Consider the following 26,015-nt stretch of genomic DNA (forward strand, 5'->3'; position numbering starts at 1 on the left):
AAATCAGTTGGAGATTAGTGTTGATTAGTGTTGAAGAAGAGATCTGTCTAAAGTTTCCCCGAAACTTTTTAGTTTTCCAGAAATTGGGGAATGGTGTGAAGTTCAGGTAGAATAAAAAGAAGGAAAAAGCTGATTTGCAGGCTATTTTACTTGAGTTGACTTGGATTAACCCTCTACGTTGAATTTCAGTATCCCCACTCTATGGCCGTCAGAGCGCAGTGTCGGCGTCCCCACTCTAGAGTCCTACTACGCTTTACTATGGTTTTCACTTTAGAGCGTTGGTGAATAGATTCATAAAGATTTCCCGAGAATTGAAAAGCGGTTTCAGTTTATGCAGCGGCCACAAATATTATAATTTTAATACCTCCAACAATAAATAGTGAAAATCTGTAACTCCTCACGCTACATATCATCGCTTTATACTGTACCATCTCATCTTGCACTCAATCTTGTAAAAACTGTCTTCAATTTCTCGATGTTCATCCAGCAAAATGAACACACAAACAGACTCTTTCTTTTTGTATCAACTATTAGGTACATAAAATGTAAATACTTGATTCACTAGAAATATTTGAATTCGAGTCGTATTGAGCCCACACTATACGTAAAGAAGGAAAAACTCATCTGCATGATATGTTCTTTGATTTGATTTACTTAATGAATGGACTCATTTAGAAGAATCATCTAGAAGTCAAATGGTTTGAAAGAAATTTTGTATTCATCTCTTTGTGACGAAGAGAAACTTTTTAATGTAATTTCCATTGTGTGGTGGCACATATTTATTTAATATGTATCATCACACATTAAGTGACGAGTATAGACGTTTGACATCAGATAACGCGATCCAATCATTGCTTATCAATTAAAAAAATCAGTGACACAGGTGGAGAGGGGGGTGGAAATCTCCATTAAGAAGGAAGATCGGTTGGAGATAATTTTGTTCAACAAAGGAGATCTGTTGACATTCTTTCTCAAACCTCTGTTTTCCTGGCAAATTGTGGAATTAAATAAAGTTCAAGGGAGAACAAGAAAAGGGGAAAAACGCATCTTTATGTCATTTTGTTCGATTGGATGTAGATTAAAGGGTTTTGCAGTTGACTTTGAAAAACACGAAAAGGTCCCAGTGAACTGAATTTTTCAAATAAATATTGTTAATGAGTAGGAGAAATTAATGCGGAAATGGGGAGGAGTTTTATCGTTATTTCTAGCATTTAATTAATTATTGAATTTACTCTGAATACATGAAGTTTTGGACAGAAAGTTATGCCCTCTAGTGAATAATACAGGAAAAATGCTAAAAACATGAAAATTTTATAGACAAATCAGCAGACTTTCATCTTTCCATACATCTTTGTCGATTGAGATATTTTCTCTAGAATTTCCTCGACACGACTTATAAAAGGGGAAAATGGCGGTGGTGGGTGGTGTTCCAATTTTTTTTTACTCTGTATTCCTTCTCTTTTTTTTAACAAACAAAAACTTGCAAAATATGAGCAGAAGAAATTCTATAGTAAATATCTGCATGGAGTAATTTGTATAACAAATTGACATCTATTGTCTTTTCTCATTAAACCTTTCTGTGGAAAAATTTCGCAGCTTATCCACTCGGTTTTGTCCGAAAGAATCGGCAAAAGCTAATAGAAAGCTCAATAGAAATCCAATAGAATTTTCTACCGAATTCCCTAGGTTGTTCTATGAAATTGGAACATGTATTTTCTCCTACGATTGTTAATTTTTGTCAATGAAACTTCTTTATCGACTCGATCATTGCATTGTTGAGCCAATGAAGTAGTTTCGTAAATAAAAAATGATAATTGCAAGAGAAAGAACAATTCTAAAAGTTCATATAGACACAGGGGTTCCGTTGCCCCTTAATTAAGGATATCCAAGTACTTCGTTCAAGTTAGCAACTTTCTCTGAAGCACGATTTTAGTTCTACCGGAAATGCTGACATCCTCATGTTTTTTCGGACTTTTCATTGTTGAATAACTTTTTTCGAAAATTTCTTTAATGAATATTGTGAACAACATTTTATTCAATTTCACACTTGACGATCGTTGGTCGAACCTGTAATGATCATACGGCAACACTACGCATCTGTTCCATATAGCCTCATAAATTCAGTCCAGTAGTCACTTGAACAGACGATTGCCAGAGATGAGGAACGCGCGGGTTCAAACCACTTAAGGGTGCCAAGTGAATTTGGCGATGACCTTGAAAATTGACATTCACCAACAAAGTTATAATTTTTTTAATTAATAGTATTAGACAGAAGGTGAATATCGGGGACAATTTCAAAATTTTAGAACTTATGGATATCGAGAAATTAAATAAACAAAATCAGTCTTATACACGGCCTCTTATGGAGTTTTGATTAAATTGAACGTTTCAACCCCCTAGGAACTCAAGAAAAATTTGAAAAAATTTGAAGATATGGGGAATGATGTGTTCAATGTGATGGCGACAAAAAACAATGGGGTACCGGGGTGAATAAGAGAGATATTTAAACCCGCCGTACCCATTTGATCCCGTGCTTTCTCGAGGTTCGTCACGCGAAATAGAGGATTTTCCGCATTTATTTTTTCGATCTCTATTTCCGGTTGCGGGTTTGAAATTTCGTCGGATGGATGAATACATATTTCTCCAATGATGGAGGGAAAGAAAACATTTTCTTTGAATCTTTTTTCAAATTCACTTGGCACCCTTAATATGACTATCATATCAATCAAGAACCTTTAAATTTTAATTTTAATTTCATTGTGTTCAATTATCTGTCCAGAAACGTATATTTTTCGATGTCGCAAAAAAAAACTAGACTCTAGTCAAGACTGCGCTTTTCTGAGTATGCTTATTTTATTTTACTTTATACTGGATTGACATGTCATCGCTGTATGGGAGATGCTGCGTCTGAGTTATGTTGGAAAATATGTGGTGTTTTGTATGGAATCGTATGATCTTTTTGTAAAAATGTTTGATGTATTTACTGCTCTCACTCGGATTATGATTGGTGCACTTTCTTATTTTCTTATTTTTTTTTTTCGATTTTCATGTATACTTAGTTTCTTTTTATGGATTTTATTCTATAAACCACTGTATACGAGCTTGGGTTTGCCTCTTACTATGGGAGAGTTTTTCTCCTGTTAAGCAATAAATTAATTGAATTGAACTAGAGCCTGTCAGAGAGTCCCTTTGAATTTTCAAAAAAAAATCTAAATGACTTAATTTATTGCATTGTCATAATATATGGAGTTTTTCTATCCCCATATGTTGTTGATGCAAGCAACGATAATTATTTCAATTAAATAAAAAATTATTGGTTAATTAATTGTTTGAATTAAATAAGAAATGCTTTCCCGAAATTTAGATTTTTTAGAGTTGAATATCGCCGAAACTATGTGGTACACAATTTTACAAAAAAATCACCGTATTCGGAGTTTATCAATCTATCACGAATTAGTTTTTTAAGAACGTCGTAAGACGTCTGTTTTCTCATAAGATGGAAAAATCGAGTTCGGGGTGACGCATAACCCTCGTTTGGCCTATGCCTCGCGTATTAAAAGCCCGCATTTCATTAATTATTATCTCCTAAACTGTTTAGTGCAGGTAGTTAATTTTTTTCAATACAATTTATTCCATTGAGATATTTCCTACAGAAATTCCTCGACTCAAATTTTCCAAATTTTCTGAAGAAAAATCAAAGAAAATCAAAGAAAAATCAAAGATTTTCAAGAAAATCAAACAAAAAAACTTAAAAATTTCAGGCGAGAAAATTCTATTATTACATTATATTAATCCGATAAAATTTTTCATCTCCGATTTTTATTCTTTGCTATTTTTTTATGTATTTTATCAAAACGTGAGGATAGAAATTGAATTGATGAGGATTCCTTCATTATTTGAAAAAATATATCAATTTTAAAACTTTCCGGAGACATTGAAAAATCGAAATTTTCATTTTCTTGCTGATCACGTGTCTCTGTTCTTTTTTTCAGTTTCTTCCATTGAAATTAGATCATGTCAAGGGAACATATTGATATTTTTTTGTCATTAAAAAAAAAGTTTTTAAATTTTTCAGAAAAATAAAAAATCGGTTTCTTTTATTTCCTTGCTGATAAGCTCTCCCTGCATTTTTCTCATTTCATTGAGAGGAATTATTATATTATACTGATATTATTTAACAAAAATATCTCTTCATTTGAAAATGAGAAAAACTGTTCCCACAATTTGTATACTACAATGGGAACAGAATCCAATAAATTTAATTAAATCTAACCACAAAGAAAAATTTGAAAGAAAACAATAAAATAAATTAATACAATATAATATAATCTAGCGGCGGGCGCGAAGCGCCCGTTCGCTATTAAAAAATATTTCAATAGAATCAATTTTATACAAAAATCGATTCAACAGAAATCCGATAGAATCGTCTAGTGAATTCGCTAGATTTTTCAATGAAATTTTGTCATACGTGTTGGATTGAAGGTGAAATACAGGTCTTATGGGCACAATGTATTAAATGTCATTGAAAAAATTGTTTTCTCGAAAAAAAAATTGATTTTGCATCGAAAAAATACTCTCGGTCTATCCTAGAACTAAGGATTTCTCCCAGAAAAGATTCCCGAACTACTGAGATATCCTCAAAATTAATCAAAATTAATGAAACAGTGGAAATATTTCATGAATAAAAGTAAAGTTTCATCGGTGTTATCAATGCGTCGTCTTGCCCGACTGGCTTTGAACTAGATAACAAAATGATTTGCCGGGACACAACGAAGCGATCGTAAGGACTCAGTTCAAATACATTTCAACATCGAGACAGTGAGGCGTGCGATTAATTGGATTGAAAAGTTTTCCTCAGCTGATTTTAAAGTTGAATGAGTGGGTTATCCTCAACGATTGTTAGAATGGATGAATGACAGTTGATAGTGGACAACACGAACATGAGGAACAAGAGCGTCACACCCGAGGCGATTCCCCTATTACCGAAGAAGACCGCATATTCAGCGAAAATAACAGTGACGCCGGTTTCACGAGGTAAACGAGGTAATTGCAATTTTCACTGTCATTTAAACTAATTGAAAAATCAATTTTGGCACATGGCAATCGAAGGTTTTGATTTAGACGGTGTCAATGAAATATTGATATCAGAGTTAATAGAATGCCTTCGAGACAGTTTGCTATCGTGATTAGATAAAGATGTAATTAATCAAGTCGCTGATAAACCAAGCGGAAATTGATCTCATGAGATCTTGCTTCTTGATATTTGTTAATGAAATTTCTTAAACTTATTGATTAGCTTCATAATATTTGGAACACAGTCATTACGATGATTTCTCTAATGAATTATTTCGGTGGAATACACGAGGAATTCAACTGTTTTTATTTGAAGTACTTCAATTGTTGATCACAATTGATAATTAATTAATTTGATGCTTCAAATTTGTTATTTTTAATTGCAATTGACTGCTGTGAGATTTTTTTTCAGTAAATGAAACGATCAAATTTGAAAATTGAATGGAAAATATGGCGTGCATATTTTTTTATTTCGAAACATAAGGAAAATCTAAGAAAAAAATGAGAAGTTAGTGTCAATTGAAGAAACGGCTGCATTAGGATGGTATAATGCAGACATTTTCAATCGTTTATGACTTTTTTCAATGAATGGAATCCGTCGCTGTTTGGAGTATTAATTATTGGTTGATGTTTACATTTGATGTCTTGCGATGTTTCGACAGGCACTATTCACTCATAACGTTCCTCAAATTCTAAAATACAGTAATTTTCCAATACTTCCAATATTCTAAAGATGTCATTGGGTCGTTGCATGACTTTTTTTTAATGAATGATGAATGGTGAACTTCGAAAATTGAACGGAAAATATTAGATGAGCATTTTTTCATTTCCAAAAATGATGACAATTATTTAGAATGCTATAATGCAGATATTGTCAAACGTTCATATACTCAGAAAAATTTACACGTAAATTACGTTTTGCTAAGCGTAATTTACAGCTTGCTAAACGTAATTTACGCTTAATGCCAATGTGACTTGGTGGTTTTTTTCTGTCATGAACATCAGAATTTAGGCGTCAAAAAGGCGTATTTTAAGGTCGAAATAAAAACGTAATCTTTTACGTTTTATTAAGCGTATTCTACGCTTAAGAAATCATAAATTGCGATTTTAATAGAATAGTATATTTCGTAACGAGTGCAAAAAAGTGTTTTTTGGCGAGTGGGAGGTTTATATCACGAGCCGAAGGCGAGGGATATAATCCCACGAGCTAGAAAACATTTTTTCACGAGTTACGAACAATATTTTTCATCACAATGTGGCGGAAATTGGACTTTTAGGCACGCGGAGCGTGCCGAAAAGTTCACTTTTCGTCACAGCATGATGAAAACGTATTATACGATTTACTTATGCATAATTTACGAAAAAAAACATTGTATTTGATGCGTGAAATCATCGTTGATTACAGACTAGTAAACGTAAAATACTGAAAACATCATCGTAATTTACAAAAATTGAAAACCGTAAATTACGTTTACGTAATTGACGGTGATTTTGAGCGTAATTTAGGCTCCAACTTCAAGCGTAAAATGTGCTTTAAAAAGCATAAAAGACGACTTCTGAAAACGTAATTTACGTTTGTTTTTCTGTGTGTAACCTGTTTATGTTCCATTACATATCTTGAAATGAAAAAAAAAATACGTCTCTAATATTTTTATTTTGATAACGACCGATTGTTTCGTAAGAGTAAATAAGTGAATTTATCCGTCACTGTTTGGAGTACAGTGGATACTTCTTATCACCGTTGTCAGATATTTCACACTTCTAATCGCCAGTGGTCTCCCTGCACATCGCCAAAATCGCTCAAAATCGAGGCTAATGGCACCAGAATATGAATTTGAAGGGTGAAACTTGCAAGAATGTCAACCCAAGGAGGCGCGGAGCACAATCACGCGGGTTGGACCCGATCATGAAGATCGCAAGGGTGAAACAGGAAAAGTAAGCCGGATAATCCTTTCTGATTGTCTGCTTCTATTTTTGTCCTTGCGATATTTCCACGCACGAAAAAATTTAATAGAAAAACCTATCGAATTCTTTAGAAAATTCTATTGAATTTTTATTAAACTTTCTATTAGTTTTTGGCTGATTCTGTTGACATGTTCAATAGAAAACATTCAATAGAAACAGTCAACAGAATTCGATTTTTCTATATAACTTATTCTTTTCATATATTTTCTATAGAATTTGCTCGATTCAAATTTTTAAATTTTTTTTCATTCTATTTTTCTTTTCTTCTCATCAAGAAAATCACACGAAAAAACTTAGAAAATTTGAGCCAAGAAAATTCTATAGAAAATATCTCAATAGAATAAGTTGTACAGAAAAATTGAATTCTATTGACATGTTCAATAGAAAACATTCAATAGAATCAGCCAAAAACTAATAGAACAGTTCAATAGAAATTCAATAGAATTTTATAACGAATTCGATAGGTTTTTCTATTAAATTTTCTCGTCTGTGTCTGTTCGCATCTCCCGTAGGCGGGAGATGAATTTGGTCCTTGACATTATCCAGCCTTTCTCTGTTCGGAGGAGTAATGGTATTTGCCTCTCTATTTTTGAGTGATGATATATGTAACTATAACGAATAGAAGATGAAGAAGAAGGAGAAGAAACCCTTCTTTGTCGTTTGACTCTTGCGAGTTATGGTGGTTGTGACGTTTGACACTCGCGAGGCTTGACCCTTTCGAGGTATAATTCTTCCGACGTTTGATTCTCGCTAGATATAAGAAAGTATCAAGGTTTCGCATTATGTCAATGAAAGACACCAGATAGATTTCTGACATGTTGAAAAGGTCGACAACTCCCATGTACTTTACTCAGTTTAATTTACGAAATAATTTACATTTCCAACCTTGCTCATAGGGAATAGTTTCTAAGAACCAAGAATTTTTCCATGAATATTTATTTATTTATTTATTGAGCTTTATAACTATGTCCTGGAGTAACAATCACCTCCTAAGGACAACCCAAATATGTTACATGAATTAATGCCCGGTGGCCTGGCGTAGTGGTTAAGGCCGTTGCCTCACAACGGATAGGTTCCAGGTTCGATTCCTGGCCGGGTAGAATGGTGAGATCTAACCATTTTTAAAGTTCTTGATCAATCGCCATATAGTTTCATCAGACTCGAAGCGATATAAAAAAAGCAAAAAAAAAAAAAAAAAAAACATGAATTAATTAGCCTACAAAGAATTACAGAGTATGACTGAATTAATCGAGATTATCAAATTCGATTATGATATATTATAATAGGAAGAGAAAAATAAAAGAGAGCTGCACCGCTTCAATTGTTGATGAGTTTTGCTCAGAAAGAGCTTACAAGATGTTGGGATCAAATTAAGATATTATAAGAACTACATGTATATTTCATTCCATTATTTTTCACTGAAGATTTCCTATATTTTGCAGAGTAATATTTCTTCTTCTCAAATCACAGAAATTGTGAAATCACCAATTTACCGCTGAAGGTCATAATTAGACGCCAAATGGATATTGAAAATCGCCCATTTGGCGGCACGTCTCTCAATCTGACAGCACTGCTCCCTATGATTTCGCTCATGGAGAATAGAGGGATTCAATTCAATTCCTTTGTTGGCTATATCCCCTTCTTCAGTGAAGGGCAAGTGCCATGACTTCTCCAAAAAGTGTATTTAGCGCGATCTGTTCAATGTTTCGAAAAATTCGAATTCAGAATAATATCATGTTTTCTTCTTAATCTACTGTCCAATGCTTGGGCGGCGACTCCAAATCCGGACAAATTCCCATGTTGTGGGAGTAAAAAAAATACAAAAAAAAAATTTCTTCCCCCCTAGACAGGACATATGATAAATGAGTAACAAAAGTATGGAACGACCATCACAATTAAACTAAAGAAGAACTTCATATTTTAACCTTATTTTTAACTAAAAATTCATGTATTATTTTCATTGCAACAATATTGTTTTCTTAAAAAACCTTTTGAAAATTACTTGAAGAATTCAATTGACATTTACCTAATAACTCATTAGCCATTTTTTGTCTATCCAAACAATAATCTCGGCAATCCCATAAAACATGATCTAAATCCATATAATTGTATCCACATGTACACGAAGCCTGTATTATAATATCCTTTCTGAACAGATGACCGTAGAATAGAGGGACTTCCCTCTATTGTCCATAATTTCGCTGCTCTAAGATTCAGTTGGGGAAGTTGTCTCCCCCCACCATTCACAATTCAAGCTTGTGTAAGTAGTGTATGGGCTCCTCTGCGCGACAGGAATGTGCAGTAGGGACCACTGGCGATACAGGAGGATTGCAACAGACAGATTCTCGCTCTGTTTCTCTTTTTCCGCAGTCAAACCGTCGACGTATGGAGTAGGGGCTTCCCGATCACTTAAATGAGTGGAATTTGTACCCCCGATGCTGAAGTATCCACTTTACTAATAATTGGTCAATGTTTACATTTGATGTCTTGAGATTTCTCGACAGTCATTATCGTAGTATTCACTCATAACATTCCAAAAATTCTGATCTATAGTGCAATATTTACAACATTCATTGGATTGTTGCATGATTTTTTTTATCAATGAAATGATCAAATTGAAAAATTGAAAAGAAAATATAAGATACGTTTTTTTTGTTCAGAAAAATGATGAAAAATCTAGAAGTTGGTGCCAATTGAAGAAATGTCATTAGGATGCAACAATCCAGATATTTTCAATCGTTTGTAATCTGTTTATTTTTCAGTACATGTATCGGAGTGAAAAAGAATGCGTTTCTAATATTTTTATTTCCATAACGCCCGATTGTTTCATTAGAGCAAACAGGAAGTTATCCGTCACAGTTTGAAATAGTAAAATTATTGGTCAATTAGCGAACGGGCGCGAAGCACCCGTTCACTAGATTAGTTTATGCTATTCTGTTTTATTTCATTTTATTTCCATTCCCGCCTTAAGAATTGGATTAATTTAATTTTATCCATTCTTATTTTCATTATATATATTTTTTTCTTTAATTTACATGTTACAACATTGAATGAAGGGGAATTATGTTAAAGATCAATAAAAAGTACTTTTTTTGTGATCAAAACAAACACAAAACAAAAGTTATTCGAAATCTTATTCGGGTAATGTCAAAATTTCTCCATGTATTTCTGAAAATTTTGAAAATCGCTTTTTTTCGAATAATGAAAGAATACTCTCAAATTCTATTGCTTTCCTTGTCTTTTGATAGAATGAATAGAATTACATAAATGCCAATAAATTTAAAAAATTACGAATTGGAGACTGAAAATTTTTAAAAGGGGATGATCGGAAAATTGGAATCATTGTTGTTTCTTCGAATATGGGCGGGATATCAATATTTTGGAATTTGATGATCTAATTTTATCGAGAACAAATGAAAAAACGTAGGCGAGAAGAAATTTGAAAAAATTAATATTTCAATATCTCCGGACAGTTTTACAATCGATATAATTTTTCGAATAATGAACGAATATCCATAATTCGATTTCTATCTTTGTCTTTTGACAGGATGAATAGAATAAAAAAAATTATCGGATTATTATTATGTAATGTTTACATTTGATTTCTTGAGATTTTCCGACGGACACTGCCGCACTATTCGCTTATGAAGTTTCTCAAATTCTAGTGTAGAGTAATATTTCAGTAGCGAAGCGGTAAACCGGGTCAAGTCAATTTTTACTTTTGGCCATTTTTTGATGAATATCTCGGAATTTAAGAGAGATAGCAAAATTTTGCTCATGACCTTTTTTGTAACCCTTAGTTGGCTCTACAAAAAAGGTTATGACAAAATTTTTTGTATCTCTTTTAGATTCCGAGATATTGGTCAAAAACTGGCCAACAGTTAAAATCGACTTAACCCGGTTTACTGCTTCGCTCCTGATTTCAATTTTACAATATTCAAAACATGTAATTGAGTTGGTCCAAGATTTTTTTCAATGAATGAAATGATGAAATATGAAATTGAATGTAAAATATTCGATACATTTTTCATTTCGAAAAATCTAAGAGTTACTGCCAACTGAAAAAATGTCTGATTACGACGTCTTAATGCAGAAACTCTCAATTGCCTATAACTTTTTCATGATTTATCGAAATCACAGAATTCTGTGTCTCAAATTGTTATTTCCTTAATCGGTTTGAAGAACTAATTACGGATCAATGTTTATACTTAATTTCACGAGCGGCTGTACGGACGAAAAAATTTAATAGAAAAACCCATCGAATCCGCTAGAAAATTATATTGAATTTCTATTGAATTGTTCTATTAGTTTTTGGCCGATTCAATTGAAATGTTCAATAAAAAATATTCAGCAGAAAAAGTCAATAGAATTCAATTTTTTTATATAATTTATTCTATTGAGATATTTTCTATAGAATTTCCTCTGCTCAAATTTTCTAAGTTTTTTCATTTGATTTTCTTGATGAAAAAAGAAGAAAAATAGAATGAAAAAAACTTAGAAAATGTGAGTCGAGCAAATTCTATAGAAAATATATGAAAAGAATAAGTTATATAGAAAAATCGAATTCTGTTGACTTTTTCTATTGAATGTTTTCTATTGAATATATCAATAGAATCAGCCAAAAACTAATAGAAGGTGTAATAGAAAGCCAAAAACTTATAGAAATTCAATAGAATTTTCTAACGAATTCGATAGGTTTTTCTATTAAATTTTTTTGTGCGTGTGTTCACTTATGAAATTTTTCAAATTCGTTTTTCAGTGTTATAAAGACACCGAATAGCGTAAACAGTGACGCATGCAAACGACTGACAGTTTCACTGAATTCCTCATGTTGACATTAAGGAACGGAATTCTTATGATTCGTTCGTTTTTCCTCTTGCAATATTTGCGATATTCAAAACATGGTAATTACACGTTCAAACAACTGATGATTCTTGTTAAAAGGAACCTAGCAGCGCCTGTTTGAACTACTGAATATTAATCAACATTGAGTATTCAGTACCGAAGAGGTAACACGGCTTGAGTTAGCTTTCAATTGGGGATTCGAGAAGTCCAGAATCTAGGGAAAGTAGCGAAATTCTTATGAGAAACTTTCCTGTAGATCTACATCCCGAGTAGAAATTTCACTCAGCTTGAATCTAGATCAGTTTTAGGTCCAATACTGGATAGAATTTATTGATTAGACTTTCGGATCACAATCCGATGAGATCCTGAATGGAGTATCTGAATCCAATGCGGCGAAGTGAATTTTGATCCTATTCTGATCAGTTAAATCTCGACTAGGTCCGTATCGGATCCGGTACTGTAGAGAATGATCGGATTCTAGAATTTTAACCAGGCATGGATCCAAACAAGCGTTACATTTCTGATCCAAAACTGATCAAAGTTAGTTTTCACTGGTCAGTCTCTTATTCTATCCTGATTTGAATTTCCACTCGGGACTGTTATGGAGAAATTGGAATTTCATGGACTGCTGAGTAACAATTTTTAGAAGAATGAAATTGAATCCGAATAAAAGAAATTAATTCGATTCGCATGTTCATATTCCACATTATCTCCGGGCGATCTACTCTAATTTCCGCAGACTGTCAAATACAAGATTCGATCTGAAATGAGTCGAAAAAATGAAGAGCTACTGCGAAATATTCAAAAGCTAGGAGGAAATATCTGAAATAAAACTGTCGGGTAAAAATAATCGGGAAAACATAATCACGACTTTTTTTGTTCTACTCTTTGATGAAAGATGAAAAAAACAGAGTCAGATATTGTGAAAATTGACGTCTAGAACTATTTACGGAAAGGAAACCTTAACGGAAAAGTTTCGTAGAGGAATTCAGATGCAGTTTGCATTCAATACTTTTCTATTGAGGAAAATGCGTAAAATCTTGAGGCAATTTCAATGGAAATCGAGGAGGAATTGATAGATTTTCCGGGCAATATTACTGCCTTGACGGACGGAATTCTTCCAATTCGTTCTTTTACCTCATTCTACATGTACAGTATTTGATAGTAATATAGTAATTGAACATAAAAGCTGTTACTTATTCCTTTAGCATAGAAATGGAAATTCAGCTGTTATTATGCTGTTTTCACAATTTTTCAACGTGATTACGAAGGCATTGAAATATTTCCAAGCCCTGATTTGCTTGCTATTACTGAGAATTCTATCAGTAATCATGAAAACACCGATTTTCTCGTACAAATCGCATAAACAATGCGCTGTAACTTAACAACGAATAGTGCGATCCCCATCATATTCGAATCTGTATGAGAAATTGAATTTTTATTTGTGTCATTGTTATTAATGTCAATATTCATGAAGAAATTCATGAAATTCGATTGATCCCTTATAAAAATTTTTCGAAAAACAAGTGGGAAATTGCTCTTGTATTGTATATAGTATAATTATTTTTGCTAATAAATTAGCAACACGCACTATTAAACATTTTGGTCTGAATCTTCCGATACACTTTTTGAAAATTTTTATAGAATTTATTTTGTCATTAAAACTTCACAATTTCGAAGATTAAAACTTTACAATTTAATTTTGTCATTAAAACTTCACAATTTTGTGGAAAAATCAAGGAGAACTGAATTTTAGTTCCATTTTTCTCTGAAAATAAATAGAAAACCAGAAAATTGCGGTAAATATATTTTGGAATTTTCAGGACAGTGACACTAAATGCGATTTAATGTGAAAACATCATGAAATTTCAGATTTCACTGAAAATTACATGCAATTTGACACTGAATATTCACATTAGATTGGAAATTCAAATAAATTAAGGAATTCTCGTCTTTATGCTGTTCAAAACTCTGGAATTGAACTGAATTTTCATTGAAACCTAAAATTTCATGATTTTTTTCTCCTTAAATCGCCTGTAGTGTCGCTGTCCTGAAAATTAGTAGTCAATTGTCCATAAAAGTTCATTTTTTTTCTAACAGTGGGCTTCCGAATGGTTATTTCGCACATAATTTCCTTCTATCATGTATAATTCATAGTTTATATCATTTTATTGAATTAAATAAGATTTCCTTTTACCTAATTTCGTCAGAATTTCAACTTATTTGAATGTTATCAGTATCATTATTCTTATTATCCCTTTTCTTCTATACAACCGATTGTATTTTTTACAGTTCTATCTCTCCCCTCATTCTTTCGATAAAATGTTAGCAGAAAAAATTTATTTACACATACTTGAATGAATTTGAAACATCACATTTGAAGAAGCCATCAGAAAGCTCACTTTCAAGGAAATTCATGAATAATTCAAAATTTTGAAAAATCATCATAAAAATCAAATCAACCAACAGAGCTAACGTAATCATCTTTTAACTTCGACTTAATGCCATTAAAACAAACATTTTAAGCCATGATTGAATTCGTTTGAAGCATGATATTCAACGATATCCCCGGAATTCTGATTTTCAAAAAACACAAAATTTTTGAAAATTTTTGAATAAATTAAATAACGATTATTGCTATCGCTTTCATCTTCGAACACGGTCAAAAGGACATCCAAACAAATTTTTCAAGTCATCATTGAATCAATTCGGAACATTTTTTTCAGTTATCGTAGGACGACCGATTTTCGAGAAAATTCAAAAATTAAAAAAAATAATATATGAATTAAATTCCAATTAATGGGGATCGATAGGACTCAACAATACCTACATTTGAAAAAAAGATTCAATTTCATCCGTTTATTATCGAACAATTGAAGAAAAACTTTGTTACATACGTAGACACAGACACACACGTACGGGCGAGGTCTAAAAATAGCAGTTTCGGACGTTCTGAATGGTAAAAAGAAAGAAAATCGATCTCGATATATCTCAAAAATCTCGAATAAGCATAAGTGTAAGACCGAAACCAAAGCGCCACTACGTGATCTTATAACACAAAAATCCAAAACTTAAATTTTGACCATCACAAAGCTTCCATTCGGAAGCAATTGGAAACTAAAATTTACGTGATTCCATTCAGAAGCAAAACACAGGAAAAATTACCGGGGAGCGTGGTAAAATGGGTTCATTTCAACAGAGTCGAAAAAAATTCTGGTGCCGGCCTCGAAAATTTGGCTGCAAAATACAGGCATACCGGAAATTAACTCATTATACCGTGTTTTTTTCCTGTATTTTTTTCTCCGTAATTTACATCCACCACTAAAGATCCTCGACTTCGTTTCTCAACATTCTTAAACACTCAAAAAGTTGTGATTACACGTAATAACAACCACTCATTTCGTTGAAATAAACAGTAATTTGGCCGTCACCGTTCGACGTACTAAATAATTGATCAGCTAGCAATACAACCAAGCCAGTACCGATAAATTATGAATGTCGACAAATTCCCTCGTTTATTGTCTCCGTCAGTCCACCGTCACTGGTAGTCGGGTAGGGGTAAGGTGATACCGGTTGGCAGGCTTTTCCCCAGTTATCTTTTTAATATACGTACAGGTAATCGAAGCTGAAAGAGCGTCAGTTCCTTATCTCCGTGTTTGGAGGTAAGAGTAGGATATCAAAGGGGGGCCAGCGTCCGTTACACATCAGTTTCCTCCCGTATAAAAGGAATAATTATTTGTGGTAAACCCTCAGTGCCGTTTCGAGTCTCATCAGTGACGGCCACTCGACGACTGCTAATTGAAGGAATAATAATTATTCTTCAATCATTCCAAACTCATCGTGTACTTCACTCTCACTCTTGTCACCGAAGTTATCTCTCGTGAATGATAACTGAAACATTGAAGTTGCAGTGTCCGCGATTGCCCAATAGTTCCGGACGAATTTAGCGTTAAACAAATAAGGATAAAATATTTGTTAACATGTTGTCAATGTGGCGCGGTTGTTGTAAGTAAATTAAGACGTTGAAATTTTCCTCGTGCATAACAAAACTTTATGACCCAAGTCGAGGAGGACTGGAGTATACTGAGAATCGAATTATTTCATGCCGATATGAAGGGGTAGAATGGAGTTTTATTAAAGAGTGCTGACTGGAGTAGCGACTTGACTCGAGTAGATTCTGCAATATGATTCCTTGATATGATTCTTTTACTTGATTCAAGTTGCACTCTACTTCATGCAATTCAATTCTGTAAATTGATTCAAGTCGTACACTATTTCATTCAAGTAGATTCTAAGATTTGATTCAAGTCGCAGTAGATTCTGCAATATGATTTCTTGATATGATTCTTTGACTTGATTCAAGTTGCACTCTACTTCATGCAATTCGATTCTGTAAATTGATTCAAGTCGTACACTATTTCATTCAAGTAGATTCTAAGATTTGATTCAAGTCGCACACTACTTCATTCAATTCTTTGAATTGATTCAAGTTTCATTCTGCGTCATACCATTATCTTCTGTGAATTGATTCCAGTCGCACTCTACTTCATTCGAGTAGAATCTGAGACTTGATTCAAGTTGTACTGTGCTTCATTCAAGTAGATTCTTTGACTTAATTGAAGTTGTACTCTACTTCATTTATTTAATTAGATTCTGGGAATTGATCCCAGTCGCACTCTACTTCAATCAAGTAGATTCCGTGAATTGAATCAAGTCGCACTCTATTTCATTCAAGTAGATTGTTTGACTTGATTCAAGCCGCACTCTAGTTCATTCAATTAGATTAGCACGTCTATTCACCCAGGCCACGTTTCAACTACGAGATATCAATTGATTTCATTTAAATTATTGCGTTTTCAGTAATCTGCAAAAAATTTTCAATTTTTATTTTATTTTGTTTGTTTACTTTTTAGTGGACATCGTATTCCATGCAATTTAACAACTAACCTGGCGCATCCGTAATTGATGTGACATAAAGACGATTTTTGCTTTCATTGAACAATTGTAAAAAATCAATAATTTAATAACAATTTTATGTCAATAATTTAATTTGAATTTTTCAATTTAATTTTCAATTGAGTAAATTTTTTTTACAATATTTCGGTTATTGTTTGGAGACTTAATTACATAAATAATGTCGAACAGGAAGAAAAATTATTGCTCCAATTTATGACTTAATGCACACATCAATGAACGTCACGAATTTGTGAACATATAAATATTCTGTTTGATTGTTGACGGTTGAAAAAAATTTGGTATAAATTTTGAATACGAGTGAAGGACATCACTCTTTGTATATGGATTAAAGTTTCAATAGTTGAAATAACGTAGTTGCAATGTTATTGATTGAAATATTGTTAGTTGAAAACTCGGTAGTTAAAATGTCGTTGATTGAAATGTCGCAGGTAAAAAATTGAAACAAGTCGTTACAACAATCTAAAACCGATAAAGTTGAACCAAGTAGACTGTATACCCGAATCAAGCCTAGAACTACTTAAGGTATATCCCAAGACAATAACACCCAAAGTTGGTCCCGATGGGTTTCTGGAAAGAATTCTAAATGACTTAATTTATTGTATTCTCATAAGTTATTGAGTTTTTCTATTCTCATATGTTGTTGATGCAGGCAACAATAACTGTTTGAATCAAATAAAAAATGCTTCGATGAAATTCCTATTTTTAGGGGTGAATATTGCAGAAACCATGTAGTACAAAATTTTACATAAAATTCGCCGTGTTCGAAATTTATCAATCTATTACTGATTAGTTTTTGAAAAATATCGTAAGAACTTATGTTTTCTCATAAGATGGAAAAATTGACTTCGCCGAGGGGGGGGGGGGCATACCCGCATTTCATTACTTATTATCTCATAAACCGTTTAGTTCAGTTAGTTAGAATTTTTTTCAATAGTTGGCGACTATTATAAGCATTACTTATGAAAAATATGTGGACAATCTTAAGAAAAACGTGTGTTCTAGGGATCCGCCTTAAGGTCCGCGTGTATTATGTTTCGAGCGTGATATTGGTTGCTTTTTTTATTTCGATAATCTGAAATATGCTTCAATTGCCATTCAGTTTTACATAGCCCTCGAGTCTTCAAAAATTATGATTATCACGGACGAAAAAATTTAATAGAAAAACCTATCGAATTCGTTAGAAAATTCTATTGAATTTCTATTGAACAGTTCTATTAGTTTTTGGCCGATTCTATTGAAATGTTCAATAGAAAATATTCAGGAGAAAAAGTCAATAGAATTCAATTTTTCTATCTAACTTATTCTATTGAGATATTTTCTATAGAATTTCCTCGACTCAAATTTTCTAAATTTTTTCGTTTGATTTTCTTGATACGAAGAAAAGAAAAATAGAATGAAAAAAAATTAAAAAATTTGAGTCGAGCAAATTCTATAGAAAATATATGAAAAGATTAAGTTATATAAAAAAATCGAATTCTGTTGACTTTTTCTATTGAATGTTTTCTATTGAACATGTCAATAGAATCAGCCAAAAACTAATAGAAAGTTCAATAGAAATTCAATAGAATTTTCTAACGAATTCGATAGGTTTTTCTATTAAATTTTTTTGTGCGTGGTGCATTGAAAAAACCGTTGCTAAAAAACTGAACATTTTCAAAGAGCTTTTTTGAATAATACCGGGAGATAGACCCAATAGAGAGGAAATTACAAATTAATAATTTACAGTATCTAATGGTTGTTCAGTCATTTGTCTCAGTAGCCAATGCCTGTCAGATCGTTAGTTGCCATAATAAATTATCCATTTACGATTTCCTCTCTGTCGGACATATTTCCTAATCGTTATCAAAAATGCTTTTTTTTTTATTGTGCAATTACACTTTTTAGGGACACCTACGTGATGTAAAATTCAGTGGCAATTGTGCTATATTTTATATTACGAAGACGGAAAATAATCGAGACAACGTTCGAAAGATAATCCATGCGGGCCTTAAATCGCAATTTGATTTCTCCAACGAAACAAAAACCATCACTAACAAACCACTCCCCCCTTCCTTTCCAGGCATCCGAGTGCAACAGCGATGGATATTCGCGCTGATGGGATTCCTAGCATTGTTCAATGCTTACACAATGCGCGTGTGTCTATCCATAACGATAACAGAAATGACAGTTCCAATAAATACATCGCAGAAAATAGACGACACCTGCCAAATAGACCGTCAGAAAGACGAGTCAACCAAAGTAAACTCAACGAACCAAGTTTACGACTGGGATGAGTCCACCCAGGGGATAATCCTGTCATCCTTCTACTGGGGGTACGTCCTGACGCACCTCCCCGGTGGAATGTTGGCAGAGAGATTCGGGGGAAAGTACTCGTTGGGTCTTGGAATTCTCTCAACCGCTCTGTTCACACTGTTCACACCTCTGGCGGTGGAGCAGGGAGGCTCAACAGCCCTTATAATCCTCAGGATTCTCATGGGTTTGGGGGAGGGGACGACCTTCCCAGCGCTGAACGCGATGCTCTCCCAGTGGACGCCCCCTGAGGAGCGTTCAAAGATCGGGTCAATGGTGTTCGCTGGCGCCCAACTAGGAACAGTGTTCACCTCAACCCTTTCCGGCCTGATTCTCCATTACGCCTCAATGGGCTGGCCAGCGGTCTTCTACGTATTCGGATCCATCGGCGTCCTCTGGTTCATCGTCTGGACCATGATCTGCTACAACAATCCAAGCGAACATCCCTTCATCTCCGAAGCAGAGAAGAAGTTCCTTCACGAACGCATGAGTGAACACACGCATCAGAAACCGCCGCCGGTTCCCTGGCGGTACATGTTCACATCTCTACCGGTGTTCGCTCTGATCATGGCGCAGATTGGCCACGACTGGGGATTCTTCACCATGGTCACTGACCTACCGAAGTACATGAGCAGTGTCCTCGGATTTTCCATCAAGAGTAATGGGTATCTGTCGTCCTTGCCGTACCTGTGCATGTGGTTCTGCAGCATCTTCAGCTCGTGGTTGGCTGATTGGTTGATAACCGCGGGGCATGTCTCGAGGACTAATGTTCGGAAATTGGGGACGACTATTGCCTCCGTGGGACCCGGAATCTTTATCGTTGGGGCGAGTTATGCTGGCTGCAATAAATACACGGTTGTTGCTATGTTCACGGTAGGAATGGCCCTCATGGGGACCTTCTACCCTGGAATGAAGGTGAACGCTCTCGATCTATGTCCCAATTATTCGGGGAGTCTCATGGCCGTGGTCAACGGGATTGGAGCACTCACTGGAATTATCACTCCGATTATCGTTGGGGAACTCGCACCGGACAGCACCAATGATCAGTGGAGACTCGTCTTCTGGATTGTTCTGGGGGTTTTCCTTGTTACCAATGCTATCTTCGTTGTTTATGCCAGTGGAGACGTCCAGTTCTGGAATGATCCCGAGTTTTTGATGAATCTGAAGAATGGGGGGAAGGACAGCAGGAGGGAGAAGGAGAAGGAACAGTATAATCAGTGCTGATGAGGTTTCTTGATTATAGTTTTGGAGGGAAGTGGTAGGTGAAACGAGTCAAGGCAATCTGGGTTGCTGGTTGTGAATATTTTTGGGCCTGAGGCAGGTGGAGATACCTTCAGGATATTCGGAGGGGAAGGGAAGCTAGAAGAAATGTAGATAGACGGCTTGACAAAGGTATCGCTATCGTTCTGGGAATTCGAGATAATGGACGAAAACTGAGGAGCAATTGATCTTTAGAATCTGTTAGTTTTCGTTGCATTTCTCCGAACTTGGGGGATATTGAAGTAAATGCAAATTTCGTATGAGATTTTTTGCGGCCTTTTGAGTCCCCTTTTTCAGGTTTCATTTCGGCACTCTGTCCAATCCTATGGATGCGGCTGTGAATTCTACACTGTACCGCACTCGCACTCCTATAGAACATTGGAATGGCTTGGGAAACCACAGGAAACCCATGCCGGTACAGTCTTCCGTTGAAAAATTCGGTTCCACTGGGAACCGGACTCACAACCTTTCGCACACTAGACTTGCGTCTAGCCCCCTCGGCCACCGACGTCGGTTTCGTGTGAGGTAACGCGCGGCTATCGGTGATAAGACAAATAGCAAATTGTGAAGTAGCGAATTTGATTCGAATCGAGAAGAGAGGGAGTCATCGGGAACTCTCACCAGTTACTGTTTACCACCTGAAATTGTGAACACATGACATATCGGATAATTTTTCGACGGATATAACGTACCAAGGATAAATTGTCGGCAAATCAGATATCAACAATATATTTAATCGTCGCTGAAAAAATTGTCTTCAGTTTTCTTTTCATTTGGGAATTTTGTCCGCTGATCAACAAGTGGATTACTCATTATTATCATTTTGGGCCATATTCGGCCATATGTAAACACGTTACAACGTAATAACATATTCGGTCATTTGTAAAAAGGTTATGACCAAATGTGGCGAAAAATGATAATAATCGATTAATAATAAAGCAATTTAACTTTGGAATTTACCTTTCGTTGCATTTCTTTGAACTTGGGAGAGATAGAGGGGTTTTAGTAAAGAGTTTTGTCAAAGTAGAATGAGATCTGCAGAAAAGGTATCCACCAAAAGTTGGCTTTCTTTTGTATTCTCGGATGTTGAACAAAGTTGATAATTTTATCAACTCAACTTTGAAATTCAGTAAAAATTGAAGACTTGAGCAATTGAACTTTATGACAGATCAGTTTCCGTTGGATATTTTCGAACTTGAGGGGGATAGAGAAATCTTTATAAGCATCTAGGAAAGGTATCGGTCGTAAGTTCGTTTTCCCTTGAATTTTTCGGTATTCAGCAAAAACTGAATTTTCAAAAAAATCGACTCGTGTCGTTCTACCACTTCACCACTGATTTATTTTAGCAGCGTTCGCCTATTGACTGCTCCGAGTGCTGAGGTACTCGAGCTAGGAACCAAAAATCTGTACATAATTTCACACTCATTGTATTACCCTACAGTCATTTTTCTAAGCTAATATTTATTATCTCGACATTTTTTGTTAGTTTTTAGTGTTTGGTTACTGCATCTTCAAATGGCTCAAGGGCTTTAGATATTTGTAATTCCTCGGGCATTTATTCTGATTACGTTAATTCCGGTCGCGCTGATAATGATCAGGATTTTATCAGTTTATGACGGTAGCTCATCCCCACGATTCGACAAGTAAATAATAATATTGGATTTTTTTTTACTGTGTCGAGAGGATGGATCAATGGATTAAGGTGAACATCGCGATTTAGACGAGCAAAACAAGATGATAAGAGCAGTCACGAAGAATAACAGCATCTGTTGCTTTACGTGGAATTGCGTAATGTCTTGGTAGACTTGCAAAAAATATCGTGCACTGTCATGAACAAATTGGGTAAACTCAATGAGTTGATGGAAATTAACCTTGAGAAGAAGCTGTTAAACGACTTCTGAGGACTTCTGTTAGATGAGTATTTTATCTTATCGTCAAATGATTTCGTCGGGACCAATAATTCTTCTGACACCTATCGAGGGAATTTTATCTTCGGGGATTAATATCAGGTTCGAGAGGCTAACGCGAAAAATCAAATTTCCGACCTTGAGCCACTGGTCTCAATCCATTGCTTTTCGCTATCTATTGTGTTTGTTTTTATTTTTTTGTTCTGATCACGGTGATTGTTCAATAACTGGAGCTCGTTACTGTCGTGAGTCAGTTTTTCAATCATACCCTTGAAGTATCAGTTAATGTTTTTGCTGAAAATCAATCTGTTAGGAAATGAAATTCCGAGCGGTTGAAGGTAACTGTTTATAAGCTATTTTCCGCGTTTCGAATATTATCGTACCAATTATAGTTTATTTGTTCACCTTGATGAGTCGTTGACTGGAGAATAATTATAAAATAGTAGACAGGAGGCGTGCGCTGATCTATCGACTCATTTGCTTGTGCTTCATTCGGATTTCAAATGGATTAAATTTTATTCATTCATAAATGCATTATGAAAATGGATAATACATAGAGAAAAAATATCAATCAATGATGCATGATGCGTGAAAAATGAATGAATAATTTTGAATCTTTGATCAATACCCGTGATTTTTTTTAAATAAGGGAAGTTTTATGAATGGATTTTGTAAAAAAGCGAAATATGTTCTTAAATTATTTGGAAAATCAGAGAATTCTCTACACAACTGAATAATTTTCGACAGTTTTCTCGAACGAAGAACAAAATGGACATCTTCCTAGAATTAAAAAAAGCTAGGAATTTTCTGTTTTCTGGAATTTAGAATTTATAGCCAAGTTGAAAAAAATTGAAGATAATCAAATTTATGCCATTCGCGAAAAGAGGAAAATGGAACGATTCAAAATTGATGAGATTCAGGAAAGTAAATGATGAATGAACATGAGAAAAGTGACAATTATGACACGAGGACTAATTTGCGAGTTTGAAGAATTTGAGAATACCGCGGGTTTTTTAGCGACTAACTTAAGTGGACTCATTGACCTGTCAGAATTGGAGATTAGAGGCCAGGCAGTTTCGATATATTTTGATACGAAAGAACGTCACGAAACTTTCGTCTTTTATAGATAGGAATAGATAGGATCTCGGAATTCAGTGATCACTTGACATACATTGATTGATGAATTTTTATCTTCTTTTTTTATCATCGAGGGACAATCTGCGATTCATTGGCAATTGAGGCATAAAAAGGGGCGGCTGCGGGGAAGAGTGGAGACAAAGGGTGGAATGCGAGTGAGATGACTGATGATTATCTGCTCTGATCATTAATGATAAGGTCTTGATTAATTCACTGTACATTTTATCGATTCATTCATTCTGTGCGGAGAGTATTAGTTTCAGATGAAGCTATCGATTTTTCATTTTGTTTTATAAATATAAGTCAAATGTTTTGTAAAATACCTGTTGAATATTTTTCATTGTACTGTANATTGAGGCATAAAAGGGGGGGGGGGGGCTGCGGGAAAGAGTGGAGACCAAGGGTGGAATGCGAGTGAGATGACTGATGATTATCTGCTCTGATCATTAATGATAAGGTTTTGATTAATTCACTGTACATTTTATCGATTCATTCATTCTGTGCGGAGAGTATTAGTTTCAGATGAAGCTATCGATTTTTCATTTTGTTTTATAAATATAAGTCAAATGTTTTGTAAAATACCTGTTGAATATTTTTCATTGTACTGTACCGATCATGTATTTCGTTGTTGAATAAAGGAAGAATTTGTTTTTAATGGAGTTTCCGTAAAGAGTGAGTTTTTTTGTCATGTCTTCGCGGAAAGTTGGATTTTCCGTGTCGGATGACGGGATGAGGAATGTTGTTGATTTTCGACTTTTTTACTTTAAGGAAAGGAATTTATATAGCGTTCTACATCTTTGTGACGTCATAGGAAATGATTGGATGGGATTTGGATGAGGTAGGAGGGGACCAGGATTAGAGTAGAATTGGGACTCTACTCTATTCTTAATTGATGGCTATATCCCCTTCTTACACTGAGAGAAAAACAAACGTTTTCAAACAAGTCTTGTTGAGACCAACACAATCACTACTTGGAAATTGTAAAAAAATTGTTTGATTCGAATTTTAAAGTTTCAAACATGAATAATTGCTCTACACGCACGAAAAAATTTAATAGAAGAACCTATCGAATTCGTTAGAAAATTCTATTGAATTTCTATTAAACTTTCTATTAGTTTTTGGCTGATTCTATTGACATGTTCAATAGAAAACATTCAATAGAAACAGTCAACAGAATTCGATTTTTCTATATAACTTATTCTTTTCATATATTTTCCATAGAATTTGTTCGACTCAAATTTTTCAAGTTTTTTTCATTCTATTTTTCTTTTTTTCTCATCAAGAAAATTAAACGAAAAAACTTAGAAAATTTGAGCCGAGGAAATTCTATAGAAAATATCTCAATAGAATAAATTATGTAGAAAAATTGAATTCTATTGATTCGAATTTGAAAGTTTCAAACATGAATAATTGCTCTACACGCACGAAAAAATTTAATAGAAAAACCTATAGAATTCGTCAGAAAATTCTATTAAATTTCTATTAAACTTTCTATTAGTTTTTAGCTGATTCTATTGACATGTTCAATAGAAAACATTCAATAGAAAAAGTCAACAGAATTCGATTTTTCTACATAACTTATTCTTTTCATATATTTTCCATAGAATTTGCTCGACTCAAATTTTTCAAGTTTTTTCATTCTATTTTTCTTGTTTTCTCATCAAGAAAATCAAACGAAAAAACTTAGAAAATTTGAGCCGAGGAAATTCTACAGAAAATATCTCAATAGAATAAATTATATAGAAAAATTGAATTCTATTGACTTTTTCTACTGAATATTTTCTATTGAACATTTCAATAGAATCGGCCAAAAACTAATACAACAGTTCAACAGAAATTCAATAGAATTTTCTAACGAATTCGATAGATTTTTCTATTAAATTTTTTCGTCCGTGTACATTCGACAGCAGTGAAATACTTGGCTCAAGAGGCGTCAGAATGAAAATATCTCATTTAGAGGAAAATTTATCGGTAGTAATACTCCAAGAGCTTCAAAATTATCAGGTATATCCCAATAACTTCGTTGTAAACAAATGAGGGTGTCAAGTTTTGCAGGTTAAAAAATTCCGCGCGCGGTAAAAAAGATACGGAATCTTAAAGTCGTATAAACATAACTTGAACTTTGAAGATTAAATTCTGAAATAAATTTTAAACGAAAGTTAATATGAATATAAAGATTCTAGTTGGGTTTCTGCTCAATTGACAATCTAGTATTATTGATAATAATTAATCTAAAAGTGGAAAAATTTCGATTAATTAGGGAGAAGATTAAAATCTAGAAAAAATCTCAAAAAATCAGAAAAAACGAATAAAAATCCAGCGCCCAACATAGAAATTATCGTCAGTGTCAAACTTTTATAATACATAAGTTGTGTCTCTGCCTGAAATGGCGTATTACGTCGAATCATCCTAGGCATCGAAAGACTATTGTTCAAAAAAATAATTAAAGAAAGAATTTGATGGATCAATTTCTTGTACTCATCAAAGTTATAATTTCTGGGAAAAATTAACGTTGTTCTCCAAGAAAAAATTACAATTACCGATAAATGAACTCCTTGGGCA

The 26,015-nt window shown here is 34.1% G+C and overlaps 1 protein-coding gene across 2 annotated transcripts; it reads left to right on the plus strand.

The window, feature by feature from the left end:
* The first annotated feature begins 4,819 nt into the window (after positions 1 to 4,819).
* Positions 4,820 to 20,672, plus strand: LOC107038806 (putative inorganic phosphate cotransporter). Of its 2 annotated transcripts, none has more exons than XM_015258088.1 (2): positions 4,820 to 5,043; positions 18,920 to 20,672. In XM_015258088.1, the coding sequence occupies exons 1-2, from the start codon at positions 4,941 to 4,943 to the stop codon at positions 20,371 to 20,373; spliced, it is 1,557 nt and encodes a 518-aa protein (XP_015113574.1). In that variant the 5' UTR covers positions 4,820 to 4,940; the 3' UTR covers positions 20,374 to 20,672. The 2 variants fall into 2 exon arrangements, with proteins under 2 accessions (XP_015113574.1, XP_015113575.1); XM_015258089.1 differs by lacking the exon at positions 4,820 to 5,043 and adding an exon at positions 15,529 to 15,888.
* Positions 20,673 to 26,015: the final 5,343 nt, after the last annotated feature.

Source organism: Diachasma alloeum, unplaced genomic scaffold (genome assembly GCF_001412515.2).
Source record: "Diachasma alloeum isolate Michigan unplaced genomic scaffold, Dall2.0 Dall_scaffold_00288, whole genome shotgun sequence".
NCBI lineage: Eukaryota > Metazoa > Arthropoda > Insecta > Hymenoptera > Braconidae > Diachasma > Diachasma alloeum.